A 25,593-nucleotide genomic window follows, 5' to 3' on the forward strand; every position below is an offset into this window, starting at 1 on the left:
TTGAGATTTTTGTTTCTTGGATTTGGCATTTGAATGATTCAACTGTTTTAATTTTTTTTTTTTTAATTTAAATTTTCAAAACATATTTTTATGATATATCCAATAAAATTGAAAATAATTACAAAACTGATTAATATAAATACAAATCAATATATTTACTTTCTATGCATGCATATTTTATTGTTTTAATGAGATAATATATTTCAATAAAATTTATCAAGAATCTTATATATATATATATATATATATATATATATATATATATAGTTATGAAAAAAAAAATTCAAAATGAACAGCAGATTTTAATAATATTGACTGAAAGTTGCTTTTTAAAAATTAGTATACAAAGAAAATTTAAATTTACCCTGCTAAAAAGTTATTTTGAGTATATAATAAACAATACAAGGTAATATCTATATATAAAATACCCTTTAAAATGTGGGATATTGGAAGATATTAATATTAAGAGAAAATTCTTAACTTTTAAAATTTTTAAAAAAGTAACGTTGAAAATATGACAGAATATCTTTGAGAATAGTGAGGTTTTTGGTCAGAGACAGACACAAAATCTGCATTATAGCAGGGGAAGGACAAATAGTGTTCCCAGACAAATAACAGTTGGACAGTATGAAGCATGAGACGAATACTTTAATCAACTTCTATACTATAGTTTTTATCTTTCAATCTTGTATAAAAAATATATATACTTCCATTCATTTATGCAAAAGTTAGCAAGTCGAATACGTTTTTTTTCTAGCGACTCAGAAAAACATTTCAAGAGAGGGAAAATGAGAAGGCAAATAGCATGTTAGACTTACTCCGTTGCTAGAAATCAATTGAGAAAGAAATTTTTGACTATGATAAAAAGTGGTAGACATTATTTTCTTTAGGTCATCAGAAATGATAATTTATATATGAAAAATTAAATTAATGAGGTAATTCTATGATTTTTATATAAATATTTTAGCAATAGATCTAGATAAATAGAGAGTGCAAACACTGGTGAAGCATATTTTTTGTTTGTTATTTTTGATGGACAGTGTACAATAATACTATTATGTACAACTGAGAGGCTCATACATTAAACATAAGCATATTTCAGGAAAAAGAGTGGCTGATAGGGGTAGAGGTAGAAATCACAGAGAATCTCTCAAAATGGCAAGACAATTTCTCTGAATTCTTGGATAAATCTCAAAGAGATTTATTCTACAAAAGCATTTATCTTGGATGAATAATAATGTTTTTACTAAAGATATATAATTTTATCTATCTTTGAGATACCCATTATCTTATCTAATGGACTTATCTAATTGGTTACCTTTAGAGGTGTACAAGGAATATAAAGCATCCCAATTTAGCAAGATGATACATTATTAAGTTTATCAAGTGGTTCGGATGAGATGGTCTGCAAACATGAAGGATATGAAAGAATGAGGAAATGAGCCGCTTTTAAACTTATCTGAGTTTATTTAAAGATCTGAAAACATATCGAAACACAGCAGATAAGCAATATCAAGTCAAATGCAGCTAAGCCGTGTTAGGATTAGGTTCATGGCGAATTTCAACTGGTGGATAGAGATGAGGATGCAATATATCCACAAAAGTTCTGGAAATTATAAGCATACACAAATAAAAAGGTGTACAATTGATAAATTTATAAAATAGTAATGACATTACTAAATGGGATGCATGAAGTTTAACTGCCTTTCAATACCCTAATATATACTTTACTAAACATTTCAAACTCACAGGAATATACACTTAACCAAACAAAGCAGAGAGTTTTCATTAGCTCAAAGAATAAAATGGATATATATAAATAAAACTGTACATTTTATTCTTTGACGAACTAATGTAAAATCTCAGATAATTTATTTGGTTTATGCCATTCAATGAAACATGTGTAAGACGCAGCAATTTAAACAATATGAATGTGAATTAAGTGTATATTCCTGTGAGTTTGAAATGTTTAGTAAAGTTACAGATGCTCTGAAAGTGTAAATTCATTTTCATTGAGCTTAATAAACCGTTACAATTTTTAAAATTGTCTTATAAAATATATACATTATAAATGTATATTTGTTTTAAGGAAACAGACACGCAAATCTTTATATGAACTGAAATAAATGAACTAAAATATTTAAACAGTTCAAGCATTTGTTCATTATCCTGATGCTTTTAAATCGTATAAAACTAATCAAAATATATTAATAAAGGAAATCCAAAACTACATTAGTAATGTATAATATTAAAAAATGTGTGCGTATATATATATATATATATATATATATATATATATATATATATATATATATATTTTTAACTTTTATATATTTTTAATAAGTAAGAATATAAATATAAAAATAAAGTACTAATAATAGTAGGGAGTTATAATTTTTTTGTTCTTGTAATAAAGGGAGGTGGTGTTGATCAATATTGCCAGGGAGCCATGATTTAATATTATAATATATTAATATTATAATTTTTTATGTAACCATTTTTGTTATTATAGGACGGGAGTACAACATATGATAAATAAAATTTAGGAGAAAGACAATTGCCAAGTGACAGGTAAGAGAACAGAGAGGCTTCCATTCATAAAACAGCTTTAATTATTTATAATTATCCACCTTATAACCTGAACTGTTTATATTTGTTTAAAAGAAAACATTAAGATGGTTCAAAATCAATGTTCTGGGAAAGTATAATTAACCAACAATTATTTTATTTTCAAATTCAACAACTCTTATATCTATGATACTGATAAATGTCTACATTTGTAAGAAATTATGACAAGAGGGAAATGCAGGTAAATACAATAAAATAGGAGAACAGAATATTTCAATCAAATAAGTGATGCAGTCAGAAATCAGGAAAAAAAAAAAAAGAAAAAAAAAAAAAGAAGATTTCTTCTAATTACTAGTTAACTTTTTTCTTAAAAAATTTTTTGGGAATATTTTTAATTAAAATTAGTTTATTTTCTTTTTTTGTAACAACAAATTACTTTTTGGGTGTTTTTAATTAAAATGAATTTTTTATGTGTAATAGGACAAAGCACTAATATTAAGCTTATGATATTTTATAGATTTTTTTTTGTATAAAATTAAACATTGTTCTATAATTGGTCAAAGTTCAAGAATATTTAAAGGTTTATAGCAAATATTTCACCTGTCTCAAACTGCTGGGGAAAGTGGTGGTCACTGTCTATCAAGACCAGTACAAACATTAATGTACCAATTTAAGGTAACATTTGAGTATCTATTTCCAGATGACAATATAACTTTGAGTATTACTTTTTAAAATACTTTTTTTTATATATAAAAAACAGAGTATATAGTTTAACATTCATGTGATATTTTTCAATGTTTGCTTATCTTTCTCTTGAAAACAAAATAATTTGATATGGAATTATTTCATTCAAAGTCGAAATGATAGTTATTCATGTTGGCTTCCTCTGAGTAGGCAGCATAGGAACTACCATCCATTTCTCCAGCGTGAGAATTACCTTCAGCTAATGCATGGTTTTCTCCTCCAATGATCAAACCACATTCTGGACATTTAGAACGTTCTGTTGCTCCTCCACATTCACCAATTGCGTAGACATGGCCTGAAAACACAAAGAAAGACATTTGTTATATTTATTTTTTTAGTTATGTTCACCCCAAACAAAGCATGGACGGTGCCACTATTTAGGAATATACTAGACCTAGCCATGGCTGAGAGAATGAGAGCATACTACCCTCTTGGATTAAATGAAAGGTTTCCATACGAAATTCCATGCTGATTCTAGAGTTCAACAGAAAGAATTCAATAAGATACACCTGAAGAAGGCTGAAGGTTATATTAGCCGTAAAGTTGCCTACAAAGTCAAAATAACAGTACAACTCCTATGATTTTTGGATAAATTTTTCCACACTCAAAATTGCTAAAGTATAAGAAAAACTTGTATCTGTTGTTGACTGCCAAGACAATGCATCCTTTAAGATTCTCATACTTGTCAAAATTCACCAAAACTTTTCCTAGATAGCGCAAAAGTTTTTTTTTGTAGAAAAACTGATATCATGCAGCAAATACAAGTTTATTAACATTTTTATGAAAATAGTGTCCATCGTATTTTTAGTATAAAACTGACCCCAAAACAAAAAGATAAATTAACAAGTAGTAATAAATACACAAAAAGTAATATTGTGCTACAAAGTTCAATACAAATTAAAAAAAAAAAAAATCAACATTGTAAGAAACAACCTTTAATTTACTCCTTTAAACATAATGTTTTGCTGAATTTTTTCTTTGGCGAAGAACCGCTGCACATCGAAATTATTATAAGCTCCTTTCTCATACTATTACAACAATGATTATATATTATTATGATATTCGAAAATGAGGCTACATCAAAGGAAGGTTATTCACATATTCTTGTCCAGAGTTGCTAGATTGGCCTTGTTAAAGTCAAATTTAGTGAATTTGCCTTTTTTTCAGAGTATAACATACAAACCAACTAAGGCAGGAACAAGCAGAATATTATATGTAAATTATGTGAAACATGCTTGGACAGAGTGATGTCCCTTGAACTGTGGGCAAATAAAATAGCATCGAAGGTCTCTCCACACATGCGATGAAAGATGCCATCTTTATAGTAGTAATCTGCATGCATGTAAATACGGCAATAAATCAGTTTTATAGATCACCTTGCTCTTTGTTCATTATAATTTAGTGATGAAGATTTAAACAAAGAACAAATTATGGCTACCTTTGGTCAGTTGGAAGCATTTGATAGTTCAATTGAACAATGGTACCAGTACAGACCAAGGCTCTTCACATTATATACTGACCATAAACTGCTTTCGGGATATTTTCAAGAAAATAAGAAAATGTCAGAGATCAATTTGTTGAGAATTCATCGTTGGATAGTAATCCTATCCGCATATGTATACCAGGTAGAATATCGGGAAGGAAGAAAAAATGGAAATGCAGATGGGTTGAGTAGGTTGCCCAGGCCTATAAAACTGAAAGAAGTGCCCATACCAGAGGAACACATCATGCTGCTAAATTACCTGGATCAAATTCCTGTTACATACCAAGAAATCACCAGGTAGACAAAAAAAGGACAAACTCTTAAAAAAGTGCTGAAATATGTAAAAAAATGGATGGCCAGACCACAGAATATTGCCACTGTTACTACAATAGAAGACATGAATTGAGAATTGTAGAAGAATGCTTATTGTGGAGAAAGCAAGTAATAGTACCCATACAAGGGCAAAAAGAACTCATGGAGGCACTTCATGAGGGACATACAGGAATTGTAAAAATGAAAGGGCTGAGCAGAAGCTATTTTTAGTGGCCAAAATTAGACTAGGAAATAGAATTTAAGGTGAGGAATTGTTATGAGTGTCAACGAACCAATCAAATGTCAGCAACTGCACCTTCGCATTCTTGGGAAATTCCTGAAGAGGAATGGTCCAAACTTCATAAATTATGCAAGTCCATTTAAAGGTCACCTGTTTCTAGTAATAGTGGATGCTTTCAGCAAATGGTTAGCTGTATATATATCAAATGCAGCAACCACAAACATCACTCTGAAAAACCAACAAATATTTTTTGCAACTTACGGGTTACCAAAAGAAAAAATCGTAACGGACAATATGACTGTTTTTGTAGGTGAAGAATTCCAAGCGTTTATGTCTAGACAAGGAATTCAACATATCACATTACCAAAACACCCCTCCTCGAATGGATTGTCTGAAAGATATGAGAATTTTTAAGGAAGGGATGAAGAAAGTGAATCATGACAAAGGTTCTTTAAGTTCAAAACTAAGCCATATCTTATTGTCTTATAACTCCACACCACAAATGGTTATTGGCGTATCACCAGCGGAATTATTAATGAATTGGAAAATAAAGACGGTTTTGGATTGAATCATTCTGCAGGAAACTACAGTGAAGGAGTGCATGATTAAACACCAAGATATCAAAAAAAAAATATTGTGACAACTCTCTAACTATACGAGAATTTAGAGAATGAATTAGTCTTTGCAAAAAATTTCTATACAGAACCAAGATGATAAAAGGGAGTGGTCAAGAGATGGACAGGTCCAGTGTCATATGAAATTGAACTAGAGTTGGGGAGAGTGGTAAGGCGACATGTGGACCATGTAAAAAAAAAAATGGACAGAGCCAGACTCAGATAGAGTTTTGGAAAGTGAAAGCCCACATAAAAGAAATAAAAATCTGGACACAGACTGGGTGATTCCACTGTCCTCAAATGCAAGTATTCCAGGGAGTTTGATTCCTGACAAATGGAATGGGGAATACCCAACATGCAACTCCAGTAAGAGAAACCATTAGATGTAGTGGGAGGAAAATAAAATGACATCGGAGTTTTTCCACACATGCAGTGAAAGGCACCATCTTTATAGTAGCAATTCGCACGTGTGTACATACGGTAATAAATCAGTTTTATACATCGCTTTGTTTGTTCATTACATTATATATACATTGATTTGAAGGTTAAATCTAATTAGTATATTATAATTTGTTCATTTAAATAATGAACTGAACCAAATTCGTATAAAACTAATTGTTTAGGTAATGTTTTAATTTATAAAATTATTGTGTGTAAATATTGACTCAGACTTTCAATACATGAAGGTTTGCTAAGGATTTCAAAGACAGGAACGACTTTATTGACTTTATTTGACACTAAATCAGTATCAAATTTCAAAAGAGTTGCAAAGTAATTTTTTTTTTTCAACTATTGAAAAAAAAAAAAAAAAAAAAAAAAAAAAGAAAAACTGGAAATGAATTCTGGTGGATTTAATATTGTAACTAAAGTATGTTTTAAATAGAGGCAATACCAGAGCCCATGAGGATTTTTCCTAGGCGTTGTATCTTTTTTAAATAGGGTTTTTGAAATTTTATTTAAGTACTTTACATCATTGCATTTTTTTATTGCAAGACTAAGATGCATATTTTTTTGGGGGGGGGGGTGCATTCTGATGAATTTAATTTTGTAATTAACTTATCATTTTAAATAAGATTTGTTAAAATTTTATTCAAATACTTTACAGTTTCATTTTTTACTGCACTAAATATTCAATTCATAATAAAAACAAAAATTATGTCAAGTCATGTAGAGGGGAGAAGCATACAGACACACATACAAAGCAGGAAACTTAATTGATATAAAGAGATCCACACTGAGATTAATATCGTCACTCTCCAGTTACTGTGAGAGAATAGATGGGTAGAAGCAGTAAATTATCTGTGTATCTATTTATTATCTGTTTATCTATCTATCCATCAAATCCGTCTATATAACTAGATATCTATCTAGCAATGAATGGACAACAAAGATTTGAATCGTCATGTTTTGACAGGTTGTCAAACTTTGTGACCAGTCAGTTTGCACATGTTCAAGTTTGCATAAGCATAGTTGGAGTTGGATTTGAGACACCAAGAAAGACAGATGGGCTAAAATGGGTTTCCTCATGAAGGAGGGGATGTCTCAGAATGAAAACGTAGAAGAACCACCCCAAGCCAAAGATTGTCGATCACTCCCATCTGCTAATACTACCTGGGAGTGAATAAAATACATAAAATCTCACATCGTCTTGGGTCCTGTCTTGAAGTGTTCCTTAAAACAGATTCCAGCTCTCCCAAGGACGGTTGACGAAGGTCCAAGAAACAGCCAGCAGAACAGGTATGTCATCAGGTGTATGTTACGTGTATTATATGTTCTGACACGCACGCACCAACACCCCTAGATGAGATGAATCACAGGCCACTAAAATCGACATTTAGGACAAGGACAATAGTCTGTTACACAACAAATGCAACGAACATACATACATATGGTCTGTTTATGATGAGAACACAACAAACATTTGTTAGTGCCATGTACACGCACAAACATGTACGATTCAAACATGATATACAACATGTTTAATTTGGTGCCATTCCGCGACACAAATACGTCACAAATTTTATATTCATCCCTGCCATGTTATCCGCTTAGCTGAATAATTTAATTATATAAAATGCACTTTATGTTTATTTCCATTAGATAATTGAGTTTTAAGTAAAAGATAGGAGTATCAAAGTCTAATAAAAGATTTTTTAATAATACTCTCTTGTTTTGGAAGACAATGGAAACTCTCTGTTGAAATGATGTTCATGTTGTATAAGCCACGTATCAAATCAACATATATATATTGTACAGCAGGATATCACAAGTGTTTATGTTATAAAAAGGTGGATATATCAGAAGATGCTTCATACCTTTTCTTTCTCCAGAGTTTTTCTGTCATCATTGCTGAAGACTCTATAATGAAACATGCAACGACCAACACCATAACTGATTAAGACACCTGAATTTCTTCAGTTATGAACCACAAGACAATGACTTTATATTTTATAAATATAAATCTCAGGCTGTCTTAGTTGGTCTTCACTCAGGAGTCTGATTGCGTGTCTACATTGCTTGTTCCTTTCTAGCCCCACTTACTGGACTTGAACACATCTGTTCACTTTGGTGACCAAACTCAAAAACTCTGCAATCTAATCTTCTTGACCTCTTGACCCGTCCGTTCTGTTACATCATCAAAAGCACACGTTTCACTAATGTATGACCTCTGTCACGTACACCACTGTTGAAGGTCGATCTAGTTATTTTGTTTATATTTAACTTAGCTAATGTCTGTAAACATTTTTAGCTAAAACTTATTGTTGCATTCCAGACCAATTTATTCTCTAAACAATAAATAACTACTAATATAAACTATTTTAACATTATCACTAGATAAATAGATAGATCGATAATAGCTAATTTAACTTTTAACCCTGCTATTATCTAACATTCGTGCAATAAATTTGTAGCCAAGCAAGAGTTGCTGTTATTCCCCTTCCCCAGTAAAACATTCACAGCAAGAACTCGTCTATCACTATTACAAATGCCGATTTAGTAGGAATGTTTGTTTATATAATAATATTCATTCATTAGACTTGAAGACAATCACACTGTAGTTGGTTGGAAAGCAGACACATGGTATTTTATTCTACAAGTAGGATTTTCCAGGATATAAACTTTGTTCATGGAAGTTTTGTTTGTTTTGTTTTTTTTTAAAAAGGAGAGAAAGAAAAATAAAGATGAGCTCTTGCTGTAGATGTTTTACAGGGGAAGAGATACCAGATACGTATTGGAGTTCAGTCAAGCACCTAACCTGGATATAACTATACAATAGAGAGAGGCTTGTAACATCTCTTAAGTGTGAAAGAGGCTGTAGGGACAAGAAACCCACCCCTTCCACACACACACACACACACACACACACACACACACACACACAACTGCAAAGTCAACTTTGTACACTGCTAGAATGTGGCATACTGATGTAGCTCCCATTTTGGGGGAGCTGGAGGCTTCTATATTAATATATCTTGTTCCTAATTTATTCTGACACTGAAAACATGTCATGCAGGTGCTTTGTGATTTTGAAAATGTTAGAATATATCAATCAGGTTTGACTGACAAGTGTTTATAAAAATTTGGCGGTGTCAAAATCATTCAAGAAAGGTCAGGCTTGCATGCAGGTAGCTGAATATGAAAAACAAAACATTGTGTTACGACCCATATTTCTCTCTCTTTCTAACTTTCACTCCCTTTCTCTCTCTCTCTTTATTGAAAGAGAGAATTGAATATAATTGTATCACTTTAATCAGTTGGAGCTTGCATCTCGTACGCAACAGAGGAGGTAGCAGTTTTGTGCACATGCATGGGTTGACAACTAAATATGCTCCGTCATTGGTGATGTTAAATAAATTATATATTTTTATAAAAATGCATTTTTTTCGCTATTTTTATACAAGCATTCAATTTCAGCGTGTGGTCCCTGCCATTAATGCCGACAATGGAAATGTTGCCTGTAATGACGCAATGAAGACTAAAGATGCGACCCATGCCAGCTGGTTATAGGGGACAACACCTCAACCTGTTGCTGTTTCCATGTGCCTATCGTTTGATATCGTATCTAACACTCGGGTAGCTGGTTTTCTCAATCAAGTAATTCTCCCTGGAAACGATAGTCATATTGGTGCCATGACCAAGATACACCCTGAGAAAAAAACCCAGACACAATCCAAGAAATAAACAACTAGCCGAAGGTGGATCCCACTGAAAACATCAGCACCCAACCACTTGACAAAAACAACCAAAGAAAAGAACCGCTAGATGAATCTAAATCTAGAGAAACACAACAAAGGAACTCAACTCAAAAAAACAGCCACTTCAACCCAGCATCTACAGAGAAAAAGGAAACACCAGACAAATTAAGGTAGGTGACTATTTCCTCTGCTTTTTTTGTTACTTTGCAAATTTATTGGTTTTAATAATTTGTAAAAATTACTTTGTGGATAGAGCTTTTTGTTTAAACGTTGGCTATTTAAAAATATATATTTCGACAAAATGACTAACACTAAGCCCAATTTAACAGAGTCCTCACAGGCGGATCGAAGAGCCCAATTTTTCCTGGGAAACTGTCTGACTTTAGACCATGGCTAGCAGCTCTGAAAAAGGAAGGGCGGATCTACCAACTAAAAGACTCAGAACTAGTAAACCTGGCATATGATTTTACAGATGGTCTAGTATCAGAAATGATCGGAGAATTTCTCAATGATTATCCGAACTGCACCAGTAAGGATCTGCTCGATCAAGTAACAGCCCAGTACGATGAGTTTACAAATGCTGCCAACACTGCTTAAGCTCTAATAAGAATAAAACAAGATCGAGCAGAGGTACTTGCAGATTTAGCAAGTAGGATGAACAGACAGTTAGCTTATAGGGACACAGAGATGAGGGAAGGTCCAGCTGTGCAAGTGCACTTAGCTGAATTCTTCATAGATGTGTTAAGTAACCCCTTTATCAAGGAGGATGTGGTCAAGTCAAATCTGGCAACATTATCTGAGGCCTTGTCTGCTGCTAGACAAAGTGAAATGCTCTAGGAGTGACTCCGAAGTGACCAGAGGATGGAGCAGGCTATCATAAATCATAGTTTATTAAATTATAACGTTAGCAGGTATCAGGGACCAAGATTTACTGAACCTTATAGCACCTGTAATGCTGTAAGATATGTTTTGTGGGTGTGCTTCAGCAAGACCGCAGCGAGGGCATTTCAGCCATAACAGGCTAGAACAAGAATGCCAATGGTCACCTGAGGAATAATTAAATAACTTCACTTCAGGAAAAATAAAGGCCACATTACACTCAAACCCACTCACCACTGACAGCCACAGAAGTCAAACACATGGATATGCAACCATATCAAATTCTCAAAGAAAAGAGTAACCCTGGGAAGGATAAACACCAGTGGTTATGGATGTCCAGAAGGCGGTGAAAGAAATAAATCAGTCAAGTAAACTCGGGAAAATAGACCCAAAGAAATAAACTCCCCAACCAGGGCTCCAGAATGGAGTGTATAGTTAAAATAAGAGGTAAAAAAATAAAAGGGGGGACGAGTGTGGCACAATGACATAGCTTCCATTTTGGGGGAGCTGGGGGCTTCTACATGGGTTAACAACTAAATATGCTCCTCCATTGTTAATCTATATATCTATAAAAGTGAAATTGTCTATGTGTGTGTGTGTGCGTGCGTGTGTACATTTCCCTACAAAACTACTCTGTCAATTTTCAGTCTCCAGACTCGAAATTTAACATAGGGGTATTGAGTTTTGGGAAAATCTTTTTAATCAGTTTTCAGCTAGAAATTTGGTTACAAAGGGGTCAAAGTTTAACGATTTGACTTTTAAAAACTTTATCAAACTCTTCCGCCAATTTTGGGTCTAAAAACTTGAAATTAAATTTGGCATGGATAAAACTTTTTAATCTGATTTCAGCCCAAAGTTAAGGTCAAAATTGGGGTCAAAGTTAAAAAAAGAATTGACCTTTGCCGTCTCTACCCAAATTACTCAGCCAATTTTTGCTCTAAACATTTAAAATTTTGCATAAAGTGTATTCAGACATAGGGAAAACTTTTTACTTTGTTTTTAGCCAAAAATTTTGCTACCAAGGGGTCAAAGTTCAAAAGATTTGACCTTTGTGGTCTCTAGCAAACTACTCAGCCAATTTTGAGTCTAAACATTTGAAATTTTACATAAATGGTATTCAGACATGCAAAAAGCTGTTTAATCAGTTTTGGGGCGAAAATTTGGCTACCAAGAGGTTAAAGTTAGAAGAGTTGACCTTTGCCGACTACCAAACTCCTGACAATTTTGGGTCTAAACACTTGAAATTTTAGATGTAGGTTACCTGGACAGGAGTCAAACTTTTTAATATATGCATATAAAGTTAGGAACAGTACATAGGGCCTGAGTAAAGCCGGACTGAACTCCTAGTGTTAAATTATATATTTTTATAAAAAAAGCATTTGTTTGCTACTTTTGTACAAAGGTTCAATTTCAACATGTGGTTCCTGCCATCAATACCGACGATGGAAATGCTGCCTGTAACGACACAATGAAGGCTCCAGAAGAAACCCATGCCAACCGGTTATAGCCGACGACATCTTAACCTGTTGCTGTTTCCATGTGATATTATGTCTACCCACAGCTGGTTTTCTCAACCAAGTAATTCTCCCTGGAAACGATAATTTCATAGGAACATTATAGCAGTACTCCATTTTAGGACCTTATCTAGCTCTTATGAAAATGATTTTTCAAAGTGAGATCAACCAACATTACCTCTCATAAAATATTTGTATATACGTTTTAGGAAAGAGAAAAAAAAATAGAGATTTTAGGACATATGTACAGTGTTTGCAATAAAAGTTATACTGAGTATTATAATAAAGAACTTGAATATTTACCTTTAGGACATTTAAACCAATGACCACGTTGGAGACCCATTGCTTGCACAATTTCCTTTTTTTCTTTTTCTGAAATTTGAACGAATTCAGAAAGGCTTTTCAATATTTCCAACACTTTATCTCGAACAACTGCATAATCTGGAGACATTAACAGTTTCAAACCTTCATCTACCAGTTGCTTGCATTCAGGTGTCATGCTTCCTACAGTTTTTCGGGCAGTAAAAATCTGAAGAATATTCTCAATACGTTCTATCTCCATTTTAGTTTCTTCAAATTGTGTTTCAGAGAAAATTTCAACATTGTTTACAATCCAGTTGCATAAATCCTCACAATGCTGCAAAATAGTAAATTCCTCTTCTAAAACCGGTTCTTCCATTAATTCACTAAGGATCGAAAGGAATGCAATTCGATGCTGAAATGAACGCCAATAAAATAATGTTACTTTTAAGATATTTTGTTTTGATTGCATCAGTTGATTTTTAAGTACAGTTTGGTATTCTAAGTTGACTTTTCTAATATCTACTTTAATCTGAATGATCAATGCATCGATTTCAGGTTTCTCTCCAATCATTTTCTTTTTTATTTGATCTATATCCATCAAGACCTTATTGATAATCTCTCCATAACGCAAATTTCGTCTGATTGGGGTTTTGCATTTCGGACAAACTTTAAGCTGAACTTCTATATCTCGAGACATCCATTCATCAAGTCCGGAGCTTTCAAAAATATGTCCACAGTCTTCCAGTTCTATAAAGCGGGCATCTTCCTCGTCCTCTGTGCCAAAAAATATTTCTGTTAGATCTTTTCCATTGCACACACGACACAAACGTGGGCATTTTTCACCACATAAGCCAACACAGTTGTGACCACAGCGAAGAAGTTTTAAACAAGGCTCGTTACATTTGGGCCGATCACAAGATTCATGACAATATCTGGTACATTTATAATGTTCACAAAACCATTCGCATGGTTCTTTGCAAGGTATGCACAACTCCCCACATGACTTCATGCATTTACTGTGAATGCATCTGTTCTTACAAGGTCTCAAACATGGGGAACAAACATTACATTGCTGGTTTTGGCATTTATGACCACAGATCAAATCTTGTTGGCAGCCATGAGAGCAGAGAGAATGGATCCGACGATCAGAACACTCTCCACACTTACCACTGCATAGATGCCCGCAATCTAAACGTTTTGAACATGGCTCAGGGCAAAGAGATACTTGCTGGAAACAAGGCGATTCCACACTATGTCCACATGGATAAGTTTTATGAACACTAAACATACATTCATCGGTACAGGATTCACCACAACACTTCTTACACTGATGGCCACAAAGTAGAAGTTCCTGACAAGCTTCTCGACATGTAAATGTGTTTGGATTTGTCGAACAAGTCATTTTCTGTTGATGGTTGCACTGTGGTACAACTTTAGTCACCATTTTCTTACAAGGGGAACATTTCTGTGAGCAGACATCAATGCATCTATGATTTTCTGGGCAGTTGGGTGCTAATTTGGTGCACTGCTCCAAACATTTGTATTCATCATGGTCATCAATTGGATGGCAGTACCGTTTACACATGTGACCACAATTAAGACGACTTTCACATGGCATTAAACAACCACCTTCAGGTGCTTGAGAAAAGTCTGAGGGATCTTTGACCTCAATTTTACGGTCTGGATGATTCAAACAGCAGAGGGTTAGTCCACAACCAACCTGGTTAACAGATTTTAATGTCTGCAAGATATTCCTCCATAACTTGCTTTGTTCTGCAAGGATTTCAAAATTTCCTATAACATAGAAGCCCATCTTCGCTCGAGATAGGGCAACGCACACTCTGTTATCAATCTTTAGAAAGCCAACCTTCTTTTCTACATTATTTCTCACCAAAGAAAGTAAAATTATATCATTCTCTTCTCCTTGGTAATTGTCAACCACAGTCAAATGTACACCTTTATAAAAATCACCACGCATCAACTTTTTGAGATTAAAAAGCTGAGATGTATACATTGTTAACACGGTTATTTGTGATGGTTTGTAACCCTGTTTGAGGAGATATTCACACAATCCAATGCAGAAATCTGCCTCATAGGGATTGCTGTAGCTGGTGCCCTCTGGATTTGTCTTTTCAAGTTCATTATGCTGAATGAAAAATAGGTTGCTAGGAAGTCCTTGGATATTTTCATATTTTGTCACAGATTGATCATCACACAAGTCTGGGTAAATTGGATGAAGCAGTTGAGAAATTTCTGGTCGCATGCGATGCTGAGATGAGAGACATTTTACATGGCATTTGTTAAGGACCATTCGCTCAAACAAAGAGATTTCTAAATTGTAGTTGCGAGCTAATTCAAAGACATTTGGATTTGGCCGAAGTTGTTTGTGGTCCCCAATCAGGATCAAGTGTTCACAAAGTGGGTTCAAAGCTGTCACCACATGGGCCTCCAAGATTTCAGCAGCCTCCTCCACAATGATGATTTTTGGTTTGAGTTCTAGCAATAAAAGATGGTACTTGGCAGCAGCTGTTGTAGTCATTCCAACAATAAGGGAATCCTTCATTATTTCACCATCTTCAGAATGGCGGATTTCCTTACTGGCTTTGCAAACACTATCATAATCAAGTTGTTTCTGTACAATTTGATCTTTCAGATGTTGGCAATACAAATTGACCCAGTACCGATAGAGTCTCCAACGATCGCTTTTACTCATCAACCACAAGTCATGATCACGAATTTGATCAACTTCATCATCAGTTAACGAGGCATTAGAGTTTAAATCCTTTCGCAACCGATTCTTCATTCTTTTCTTATCTTTTTTGGTTCTCTGAAAACCATCAGGAGTGAACTCGTTAGTCTTGAGGTCATCAGGAGCCAGTGCTATAAATTCTTTATCAATAATTTCCAACTTGGAAAAGTCTTCGATATCATTGTCATTATCTAACATGCGATTATCATTAATGAAATCAACCTCTGTGTACACATTGTTTGCATCAGCAACAGCATTATCTGCTCCTTCATCTACATTCTGTTCTTCTCTTTCATCCACTTGAACAATCTCAATGTCTCCATAACCGAGCCATTGAGTCAGAATGGAATCGTTCTTTTTGATTCTACGTTGAAAATTATCCTCATAACTTTTTTGCAACCAGTTATAAAATTGACCCATGTGAGTCTCCAGAATATCTTCATGAAGAATTCCTTTTGTAGTCATTTTCATCATAGAAGTAATGTTTTCAATATCAGTTTTCAGAGAATACCGCTCAGCATTTAGTCTATTCCTATTTTCTACGACATCACGAGAGAAGCTTTTATTTTTTATGTAAATCTGTCTGACATTTTTCAAAATATATTTTTCTAAAACTTCACTTTTGCTTCTACCTCCAATACGGAGAATACCACCTTTGAGGAATGCGGCTATTTCTTCAAGAAATTTATCCAAGGCTTGGTTTGTGTAAGACACAATCAACAAAGGACTCTTCCTATCAGAACGCCAGAGATCCGTGTTTGCGCAGAGAGCTTTGACAATTTTCAGTCCAATATAGGTCTTTCCCGTACCAGGAGGTCCTTGTGTTAGGGAGAATTCTTTTGTTAACACATTTTGTAGAGCCTGATATTGAGAGTCATTCAGCTTCAAATCATCCGCCTTCGGCCACGGATCATGAAGAATATCAAGAGAAAGAGAGTTTTCTGAATCTACTTCAACAACCCTTTCTCGAGAATGATAAACAAGTTTGCAGTCATTCGTTAAGCAAGCGAGATCCATTTTAAGAGGGTTTTGTTGAGTAAGATATTTGGGTGTTTTTACATCTGACTTGCCGTGAATTATATAGTCTTGAAATGGCATGTTTTCCTCATTTATTTCTTTCAACGCTGTCAGGATCGGATGACAAGCTTCAAAGTAGGCGGTTGTCTCAGCCAAAATAAAACTTGTGTCTAGTGAAAAGTTAGGAATATTTTCCAAAGAAATAAATATAAGATCTATATATCCCTCCTTTAGTTGTGGTACTTCTCTGGCTGCAACTGTTGCAAAATAAATGGTTTGGAAATTGTCTGATGTCAGAGCGACAAGAGAACCATACAGAAGACGTTTGCTCTGTTCCCAATTGACATTATGAGACACATTAAATGATACTCTATAGGCAATTCCATCTAATGTACATAGTGGATACAAAACATGTACATTATGGTAGATGCGTAGGTCATTTATGCGGGTTTTCTGATCTTTAGCTAGTGCAAGGTAGTCCCTGATGCCATTTCGTAAAGGGGAAAGGAAATCCTCTCTCAGCAGACGGTATTGAACATCTAGATAATGATCTACATTATCATAAGCGCCTTTCAGTTTATTTTTTCGAATAAACACATTGTCTTCGGAGAGAAGAGACTCAGTTGATGGCACTATTTCAAGAGTGCGAAAGTCTTCGGGTGGACTGTCTTCAAGATCTAAATCACTGCTTCTGACTTCAGTTTTTTCTTCTGAGACTTTTAACAGATGTTGAAGTTCTTCAAGTTTGTTTCTTAGCTCTTGGGTCTCATCTGGCATCATGGTGACGTCAAGTTCACCTAACACAACACTTAAGTGTCCAATCACTGGAATGGTTGGCAGATAATCAGTTGGATTACGAATAAAAATCATCTTCAGAAGAAACATGAGATTACAAAGAAAATCAAAAACGTTTCTTGCATTAAGTTCGTTAATGTTCATGAGAATCTGAGAAATCCTCGAAGGGAAATTTGAATGAAAGACTGACGATAGAATTTGGTTATTTTGTTCCTTTAAAGAAACGCTTTGCAGACTTTTTTTGAGAACTCTGAGAAATAATTCTGCAACTTCATAGGTAATTGGTAGGTTAAAAAGTTCTTTCAAAGATGTCAAGTTAGAAGACAGACTAAAAGTAACTTTGTTTTGGTCTTTCCTGATTAAATCATTCAATCGGGCTGCCGTGAATTCTCTTCGCTGGTCATGGTTCCTGGGAATCCTTTACAAAAAGAGAAAGCAAAAGAATTAAAGAGTTTTGGTAAGAACAAAAAATGAGTACTTATGCAGAATATTGACTGTGTTATCAACATATTCTAAGAAGATTATGTAAAGCGCCGGAAGATACTGAATGAATGTGTCTTTTTTTGTGAAAATATTGTTCAACTTTTAAGATACCGAAGAAAAAAATTGTGCTTTTCATCAACTGAAAATGATAGTCAATGTTTAAAATGGTAGCAAACAATTAAAAATTAAGGAGAGATAATAAATTATAATTGACAGTCATTGTATAGTAATTAAATAGTTTTAAAGGTACTGAACAACATTTTTTTTTTTTACTGAAAACGATAGCCAATGTTTAAAATTCTAGCAACCAGTTAAAAATTAAAGAAAAAAATGTAATTATAATTGAAAACAGTAAAGAAAAAAAGTACTTGTGCATGTTATGAACTGTACTGAAATACTAAAGTTATTTAGGATGCCCTCATTAACATAAAGAGGGGGTCTTTTTAACTATTTTGTACTTTCACCTAACAATTTAATAAAAAAATTTACTAAACAAAAAGATACCCTTTGCCAATTGTTGGCTGTTGCAATTTAATTACTTAAGCATTTCGACACCTTTCAGTGGTTTATGTAACCTACCTACAATATGCTGAATAGAATACAATCTGTAATCTGTATTAGTACCCAAAAATAACAAAAAGCCAAAAATAAAAGAAAAAGAAATTGTTGATAATCTTTTTTACCTAAACTTTGATAGGAAGATTGATTCAAAACAATTAGAATCAAATCCATAACATAAAGAGCATAGAAGTTGATATACAAGCAGCAGAGATTAATTTTGAGCATAGGATTTTGAGATTTATTGACCATAGCTCCTTGTCAACTGTTTTAGAAACAGTTTGCTTTAAATCTGATTTCAATGAATAGATCTCTATTTTGTAAACTAAGTCACTGTTTTGTAAACTGACGGATGGAACATTAAGTCACAATTATCCTCTGTCTCCTCTAATTTATTTCTTTGTGTTGGTGCCACCATTTTTTCAAACTAAAGATAGAGCAGTAAATTTGTAGGAAACATATAAATTTTTCTGGAACCTTCATACATTAAAAAATCTCAGTTACATGTGTCCCAGCCATGACATTGAAAAATTAATCTTTCCCCAGTTCTTTCTATATATTTTTGTTTTACCTATCCAATCAAGCACTCCTCCTAAATGTATCTTTTACTCAATGCATTAAGCATTTACCCACCAAACTTGTGAAAGTAACCTTTTGTTTGTCATAAACATAACCCTAAACTGCCATGGGCATCTTTGAGCAAGGTGTTCGGGTCTACCTCTGAATATGTACGATGTGTGTTCACTCATTGCATTATCATGATTATTCTAAATGTTGTGCCTGGCCAAAACCGTTTGTCAATCCGTTCAGCTTCAGCAGTGCATCAAAGTAATCTCCATTTAAAACAAAGCAAAAGCAAGTCCAATCTTTAAACAATAATCATTATATTATTATGCTTATCGCTCCGTCCATTATCATGCTGTGCATCCCTAAAAAAGGAAAGTGGAATATTCCAAAAAGTGGAATATTCCAAATAAACCTTGTCACCCTTGAAAAGGAAATTGAAATATGAAAAAAAAAATTGGTGTCGCTGTTGAGGCAAAGCTAATAAAAATGATTTGTCTTTCTTGGCCTTTTGACTAAGATCAAAGTGTAGTATCTGTTCTTCAGGTGCTACATTTCAATTTCTTCTCTCTCAGTGGAAGAGAAATCCTTTACGACTAAGACGATTTTTTCTCCACGTTAAAAAACGACCCCAGTGTCTAAATCTGTCCTGTGGGGAGGCATTGTGAATAGGTACTGTGTTTAATGTAACAAAGTTTTAATATTAAAAAAGTAACTGGAAAAAGTTATTTCTGATTTAATTACAAAATGCCCTGGAAATGTAACTTCTGATTAATCATAAAATGCCCTGGAAAATGTCCATCCTGATTATTTTTTTTTTGTTTACTTGCCTCCCCACAAGGGCAGAATTGGACATGAGGTCAGTTATAAATTTAGGGGGAAACTAGCTCCCCAAAAGGGGCACTCTGCTCAATAGCAAAAATAAAATTTGTATCAGTAATGAAGGATTTCTCCATTAACCAAGACCACAAAAGGAGGGATTTAAGTCATTGGAATGCTGAAACTGATACTACACTCAAAAATTCATGTTGAAGTAATGGTTGCCTAATCCGTAAGCGTGTTAATGTTTTTATGTATTACTTTCGAAAAGCTGCTGAAGCAGTTTATGATTTAAACATTACTTTATTTTAAGTATATTTTAAGCAGTGGGTTACGGGATATGAAGTCAGTCCCGGAAATTACTCAAACTGTTTACGATTTAAACATTACTTTATTTCATGTATATTTTTTTGTGGGATGGGGGATATTAAATCAGTCCCGAAAATGGGTGAAACAGTTTACGCATTACACATTACTTTATTTAATGTATATTTTTAACATTGGGGTGGGAAATATGAAGTCGGTTCCGAAAATGGCTGCAACCATTTACGTTTTAGACATTACTTTATTTAATGTATTTTTAACAGTAGGGTGGGAGATAAGAAGTCGGTCCCGGAAATGGATGAAAAAGTTTACGATTAAAACATTACTTTATTTAATGTACATTTTCAACAGTGAGGTGGCGGATATGAAGTCAATCCTGGAATTGAATGAGATGTATAAATATATACTATCAGAAAGCGTCACCCAGTATTGAATGAGATAGGTGGAAAACATATAGTAGCAAAATACCCCGCGTCGCCCGAGATCGAATGAGATAGGTGATATATATTAGCAGAATATGCGGCATCACTTGGGATTGGATAAGATAGGTGAAACATATATACTATGAGAATACCCAGAATTGATTGATTTGTTTGCAATGACATAACCAAACCAGGCAATATATCAAAGTTATTATTTAAGTAAGGGGAAGCGACATAGTAGGTTAAAGTTATGAAAATTATTGTCAAAATTAGTAACATACCCAAGAATTATGAAAAATGATGAAATGTGAGTTACTTGATTGGTGTGTTTGTAATGATATAATTAGCCCAGACAATATGTCAAATATATTATATAAGAAGGAGGGAGAGGCATAATGTGTGTTTTTAATTATAAAAATTATTGTCGAAATTAGTAACATATCCAGGATTATGAACAACGATTAAATGGGAGTTAATCGATTGTGTGTTTATAATAAAATAATCAGCCCAGGAAATATATCAAAGTAATTATGTTAGTAAGAGAGGGCGATAAGGATGGTTTAAATTATGAAAAATAATGGTCGAAATTAATAACATATCCAAGAATTATGAAAAATGATAGTATGTTATTAGTGTGTTTGCAATGAAATAATCAGACCATTATTATTTTAATAAGTGGGGCGATAATGTGGGTTAAAATTATGAAAAATGATTGTCGACATTAGTAACATATCCAAGAATTATGAAAAATGACAAAATGTGAGTTAATTGATTGGTGTGTTTGAAATGAAATAATCATTCCAGATAATATATCAAAGTTATTATTTTAGTAGTCGGGGGTTGATAATGTGAGTTAAAAATATTAAAATTGTCGAAATGAGTAACATATCCAAGAATTAAGAAAAATGATGAAGTGTGAGTTAATTGATAGTTGTGTTTTTTATGAAATAATCAGCCCAGACAATATATAAAAGTAATTTTTTAGTAAGAGAGGGCGACGAGGATGGTTTAAATTATAAAAAATTATTGTCGAAATTAGTAACATATCCAAGAATTACAAAAAAATGATGAAATATTACATAATTGATTGGTGTGTTTGTAAGGAAATAATCAGCCTAGACAATATATCAAAGTTATTATTTAGTAAAGAGGGAAGGGCGAAAATGTAGGTTAAAATTATGAAAAATGATTGTCGAAAGTAACATATCCAAGAATTATGAAAAATGATTAAATGTGATTTCATGCATTAGTGTGTTTGTAATAAAATAATAAGCCCAGATAATATTTCTAAGTTATTATTTTATTAAGGAGGGTGCGATAATGTGGGTATAAATTATGAAAAATGATTGTCGAAATTAGTAACATACCTAAGAATTATGAAAAATGATGAAATGGAGGTTAATTGATTAGTGTTTGTAATGAAATAATCAGCCCAGCAAATGTATCAAAGTTATTATTTTAGTAAGGTTGGGCGACAACGTTGGTTTAAATTATAAAAAAAAATATTGTTGAAATTAGTAACATGTACAAGAATTACGAAAAATGATGAAATGTGAGTTGATTAATGTGTGTCTTTGTAATGACATAATCAGCCTAGACAATATATCAAAGTTATTATTTTAGTAAAGTGTGCAATATGGTGAGTTTGAATGATGAAAAATTGTCAAAATTAGTACCATATCCAAGAATTATTAAAATACAATATATCAAATTTAATATTTTAGTAAAGGAAGGGGCGATAATGTGGGGTGAAATTATGACAAATTATTGTCGAACATAGTAACATATTCAATAATTATGAAAAATGATAAAATGTGAGTTAATTGACCAGTGTGTTTGTAATGAAATAATCAGCCAAGGAAATATATCAAAGTTATTATTTTAGTAAGGGGGGGGGCGATACAGTTTTAATAAAAAAGTACATTATGATTGTGCTTTCATTCATGCTGAATAGAACACTCACAGCATGCCCAGCAACAATATATTACATATGAAAAATGCTGCTGTGGAATTTCCACAGGTCCCGCTAGTATTTATTATTTTGGATAAGCAGCAGTCGCTTCACCAAGGTTAAATGCCAGACTTGTAGATTTTTGCTCAACCCGATTGACACACATGAGACTCATTGTAAAGTTCTTTGGCCAAAAGTTTTGAAAAGACCCACCTGGGCTAGAAAGACATACCGACTCAACTGTTCAGTCTCTCTCACCAAAACCAACTGGCCACTCTTTAACATTCAGATCCAATTCTTGTTCCTCTGCTTCAAAGGTCTGTTCACATCCGATTCTGGCCTTTTGTTGGTGGTCATTGTTCAGCCGCCCAGAGGAGACATTCACTGATGATAACATCCAACTGGTATCTAGATATTTTTCTCTCACAAAGCCAATTCCAGTGTGCACTCTTCCATGAGGTAATAACAAAACATGCTGCAGAGTATATATTTGCATCCTAACTCACTACTTTGAAATCGATCTTTCTCAGCTCTTCTTTTTGTCTATCATATTTCCAAAACATAACAACTTAAACCTAACCTGCATCCAATGATAAAACCTCAATTTTGGAGGTTATGAAAGAGTGTAAACTTACCGCTTACATACAACTACTCACAAGTCAACACCTGGAGTACCTGCTATGACCCAATCAGAGTTGAAAAGAAAGCACAGAATTTTGAATGGAACAATTTATTAAATCCATGGGATAGTATGCTCTCGTTCCTTCAGCCATGATAGGGTAGATGTCATAAGTAATTAATTCTTAGTATATCCGCACTAACATAGCTAGTAAAGTACTAAGTAAATTTAAGTTCTGGGAGGTTGAAGGGTTTTTTGTTTTTTTTTTACATGGGGGTCACCACTTATCAAGACCCGGAGGCCACTCAGGGATAAGGGTTATTGCGTGTACAGTAATCAATGAGATAGTATTGTAGTAATCATTAGTATTGGAGATTTGATAGAGTGTCTTACTTAAGGGGACAGTTTGTCAGGAATTTGTTTATGTTGGATTTGAAGACATCCAAGTTGTAGTCAGGTGGGAAACAGGTGAACGGAAGAGAGTTCCACAATCGTGCACTTCTGAGAAAGAAGCTCTGCTCATGGAATCTACGTTTGGATTTAGGCACAGATAAAGAGTGGGGAAAATTATTGACAGTAGTTTCAGCCAGACGGGCGTTTCTCATGAAAGATTGGCGACGGGGGACGAGAGATTCACTCCTCAATGCTGGTGATACTAAGAATTGCGAATTACTGAGGACTTCTACCTGGTCATGGCTGATGGAATGAAAGCATGACATTCCCATGGATAAAATAAAGTGTCCATTTGAAATTCCATGCAACTTGTCTTTGGATATTGTTTCTCCCATAAAACTGATTCCAGTGGTGACTCTTCTATTAAATGAGGCACCTTTTATAACAAAGAGATCTTTTGGGTGCCTGACTCTAGCCAGAAATATTTTCAGTTCTCTGACTCCCTCTTCCTTTGGCGAAGCATCTAACAACTGAATCATTTACAGACTATTTTAGAAAATATACGCCTACAAAACAAATTTTTAAATCAATCATACACAAAACAGTTTTACAACATGAATAAATATTAGAAGCTTTTAAAAAATTTTAAGCATAACATCTTTTACTAAAATTATTCAACATTAAATAATCTGAAAAGCGTTGATTAATCAAAAATAAAAAAAATGACTGTAAACACGAAAAAAAAAAAAAATAGTAAACTCACAAACAGGAACAACTAATGAACAAGTATAAGTCTAAATTTGAAATAATTTTTTTTGTATTTATTTTAAAAATTAACTTGATGGTGCTCTGAAAAAACTTTGCCCTGCTCAGGGGATCCATGGTGTCCTGAAATTTTGGAAACCATGGTCTATTCTATTAGTCTGTTTTAGATGTAAAATCTTATTACTTATTGTGTCTGCACAAATAATTAACAAGAACACGGAAAGTAAAGGTATAATAATATATTAGACAGAAAAGTTATACATATTTACATGTCTTCAGATATACTTCAGGTAGAGATATTCTGGCAGGTGGTGTGTTGCATGTCTTACTGGAGGCAACATAGGCGTCTTGCCTATTTGGCGGTCGTTGCAGAACTCCCTCGGTATTGGTGATTGATACCTTTATATATCTCCCTCACCCACCTATGTTAATTAGTGGGCGTCTCCACAACATTTATCACTGTAGATTACTACTTATTAATATATAACTCACTATGCCTGTGTCTGTCTCCAAAACAAAACAAAATCGCAGAGCAGTACATCAAATAATTGCATTTTTTGTGAACCGTTGTTTTACATAAATAAAATCCAGTAAAAAATAGTTGCTAAGGAGTCCAAACTAAAAAAACTGGAACTGACAGGCGTAAATTGACTTAAAATTCTCTTTTACACAAATATACAGTCAGCTCATTTTGAACTATTTTTTATCAGTCTGATGATAGCTCAAACAGTAACGACTGTTTTTGTTTCAATTCTACCAAATGGTATTTTTTTTTTATTTTACTTTTGAAATCACTACTATATATTGTGTACAATATAATCAGCAATAGAGAATTGACCGTCTAGTAATAAGCACAAAATCTGCATGAATTAAAATATATTTAAGCATGTTACAATTTAATGGTAGGTAATAAACAAACAAAGAAAAAATCTACCTTTGTTGTGCGTGTCGCGCTCTATACATCTTGTTTCTGATGTATTAGTATTTAACCTGCAAAACAGAAAATAAAGTATTTTGCCAATGAGAAGAAGTGTTATCATTGGAACAAATTATCAGATCAAAGATTTATTTGCTTTCTGTAACAGAAGAAACTACATACAAAACAGCAATGCACCAGCTGGTTATGTTGCGTGTGAAGATTGCGGAAAGAAAAAGAGGTAAAGAAATTGTGTTTGTAGCTGGATTTTATATATATATATATATATATATATATATATATATATACGAGCAAACAGTTAATAAAACATGTTAAAAAACACTTTGAAATGAGTTAAAAACAT

The 25,593-nt window shown here is 33.5% G+C and overlaps 2 protein-coding genes across 2 annotated transcripts in view; one reads left to right on the forward strand and one right to left on the reverse strand.

Moving 5' to 3' along the window:
* LOC145288003 (uncharacterized) overlaps nucleotides 1-10,215 on the forward strand; it is a 39,048-nt gene extending 28,833 nt beyond the window's left edge. Inside the window, exon 3 of the mRNA XM_080136003.1 lies at nucleotides 9,878-10,215. The gene's annotated coding sequence lies outside the window, so the exon portion shown is untranslated. The remainder of the gene's footprint in view (nucleotides 1-9,877) is intronic.
* The window catches only part of LOC145288001 (NFX1-type zinc finger-containing protein 1-like), a 43,901-nt gene continuing 21,281 nt past the window's right edge, over nucleotides 2,974-25,593 (reverse strand). The window contains exons 2-4 of the mRNA XM_080135999.1: nucleotides 25,248-25,303; nucleotides 12,855-17,833; nucleotides 2,974-3,607 (exon numbers count right to left, since the gene is read on the reverse strand). Coding sequence (XP_079992125.1) covers nucleotides 3,414-3,607; nucleotides 12,855-17,833; nucleotides 25,248-25,276 — 5,202 coding nt within the window. The 5' untranslated portion in view covers nucleotides 25,277-25,303 and the 3' untranslated portion in view covers nucleotides 2,974-3,413. The remainder of the gene's footprint in view (nucleotides 3,608-12,854; nucleotides 17,834-25,247; nucleotides 25,304-25,593) is intronic.

The sequence above is a fragment of the Euprymna scolopes genome, chromosome 11 (assembly GCF_053919585.1).
Source record: "Euprymna scolopes isolate OS-2025 chromosome 11, ASM5391958v1, whole genome shotgun sequence".
In the NCBI taxonomy this organism is placed as follows: domain Eukaryota; kingdom Metazoa; phylum Mollusca; class Cephalopoda; order Sepiida; family Sepiolidae; genus Euprymna; species Euprymna scolopes.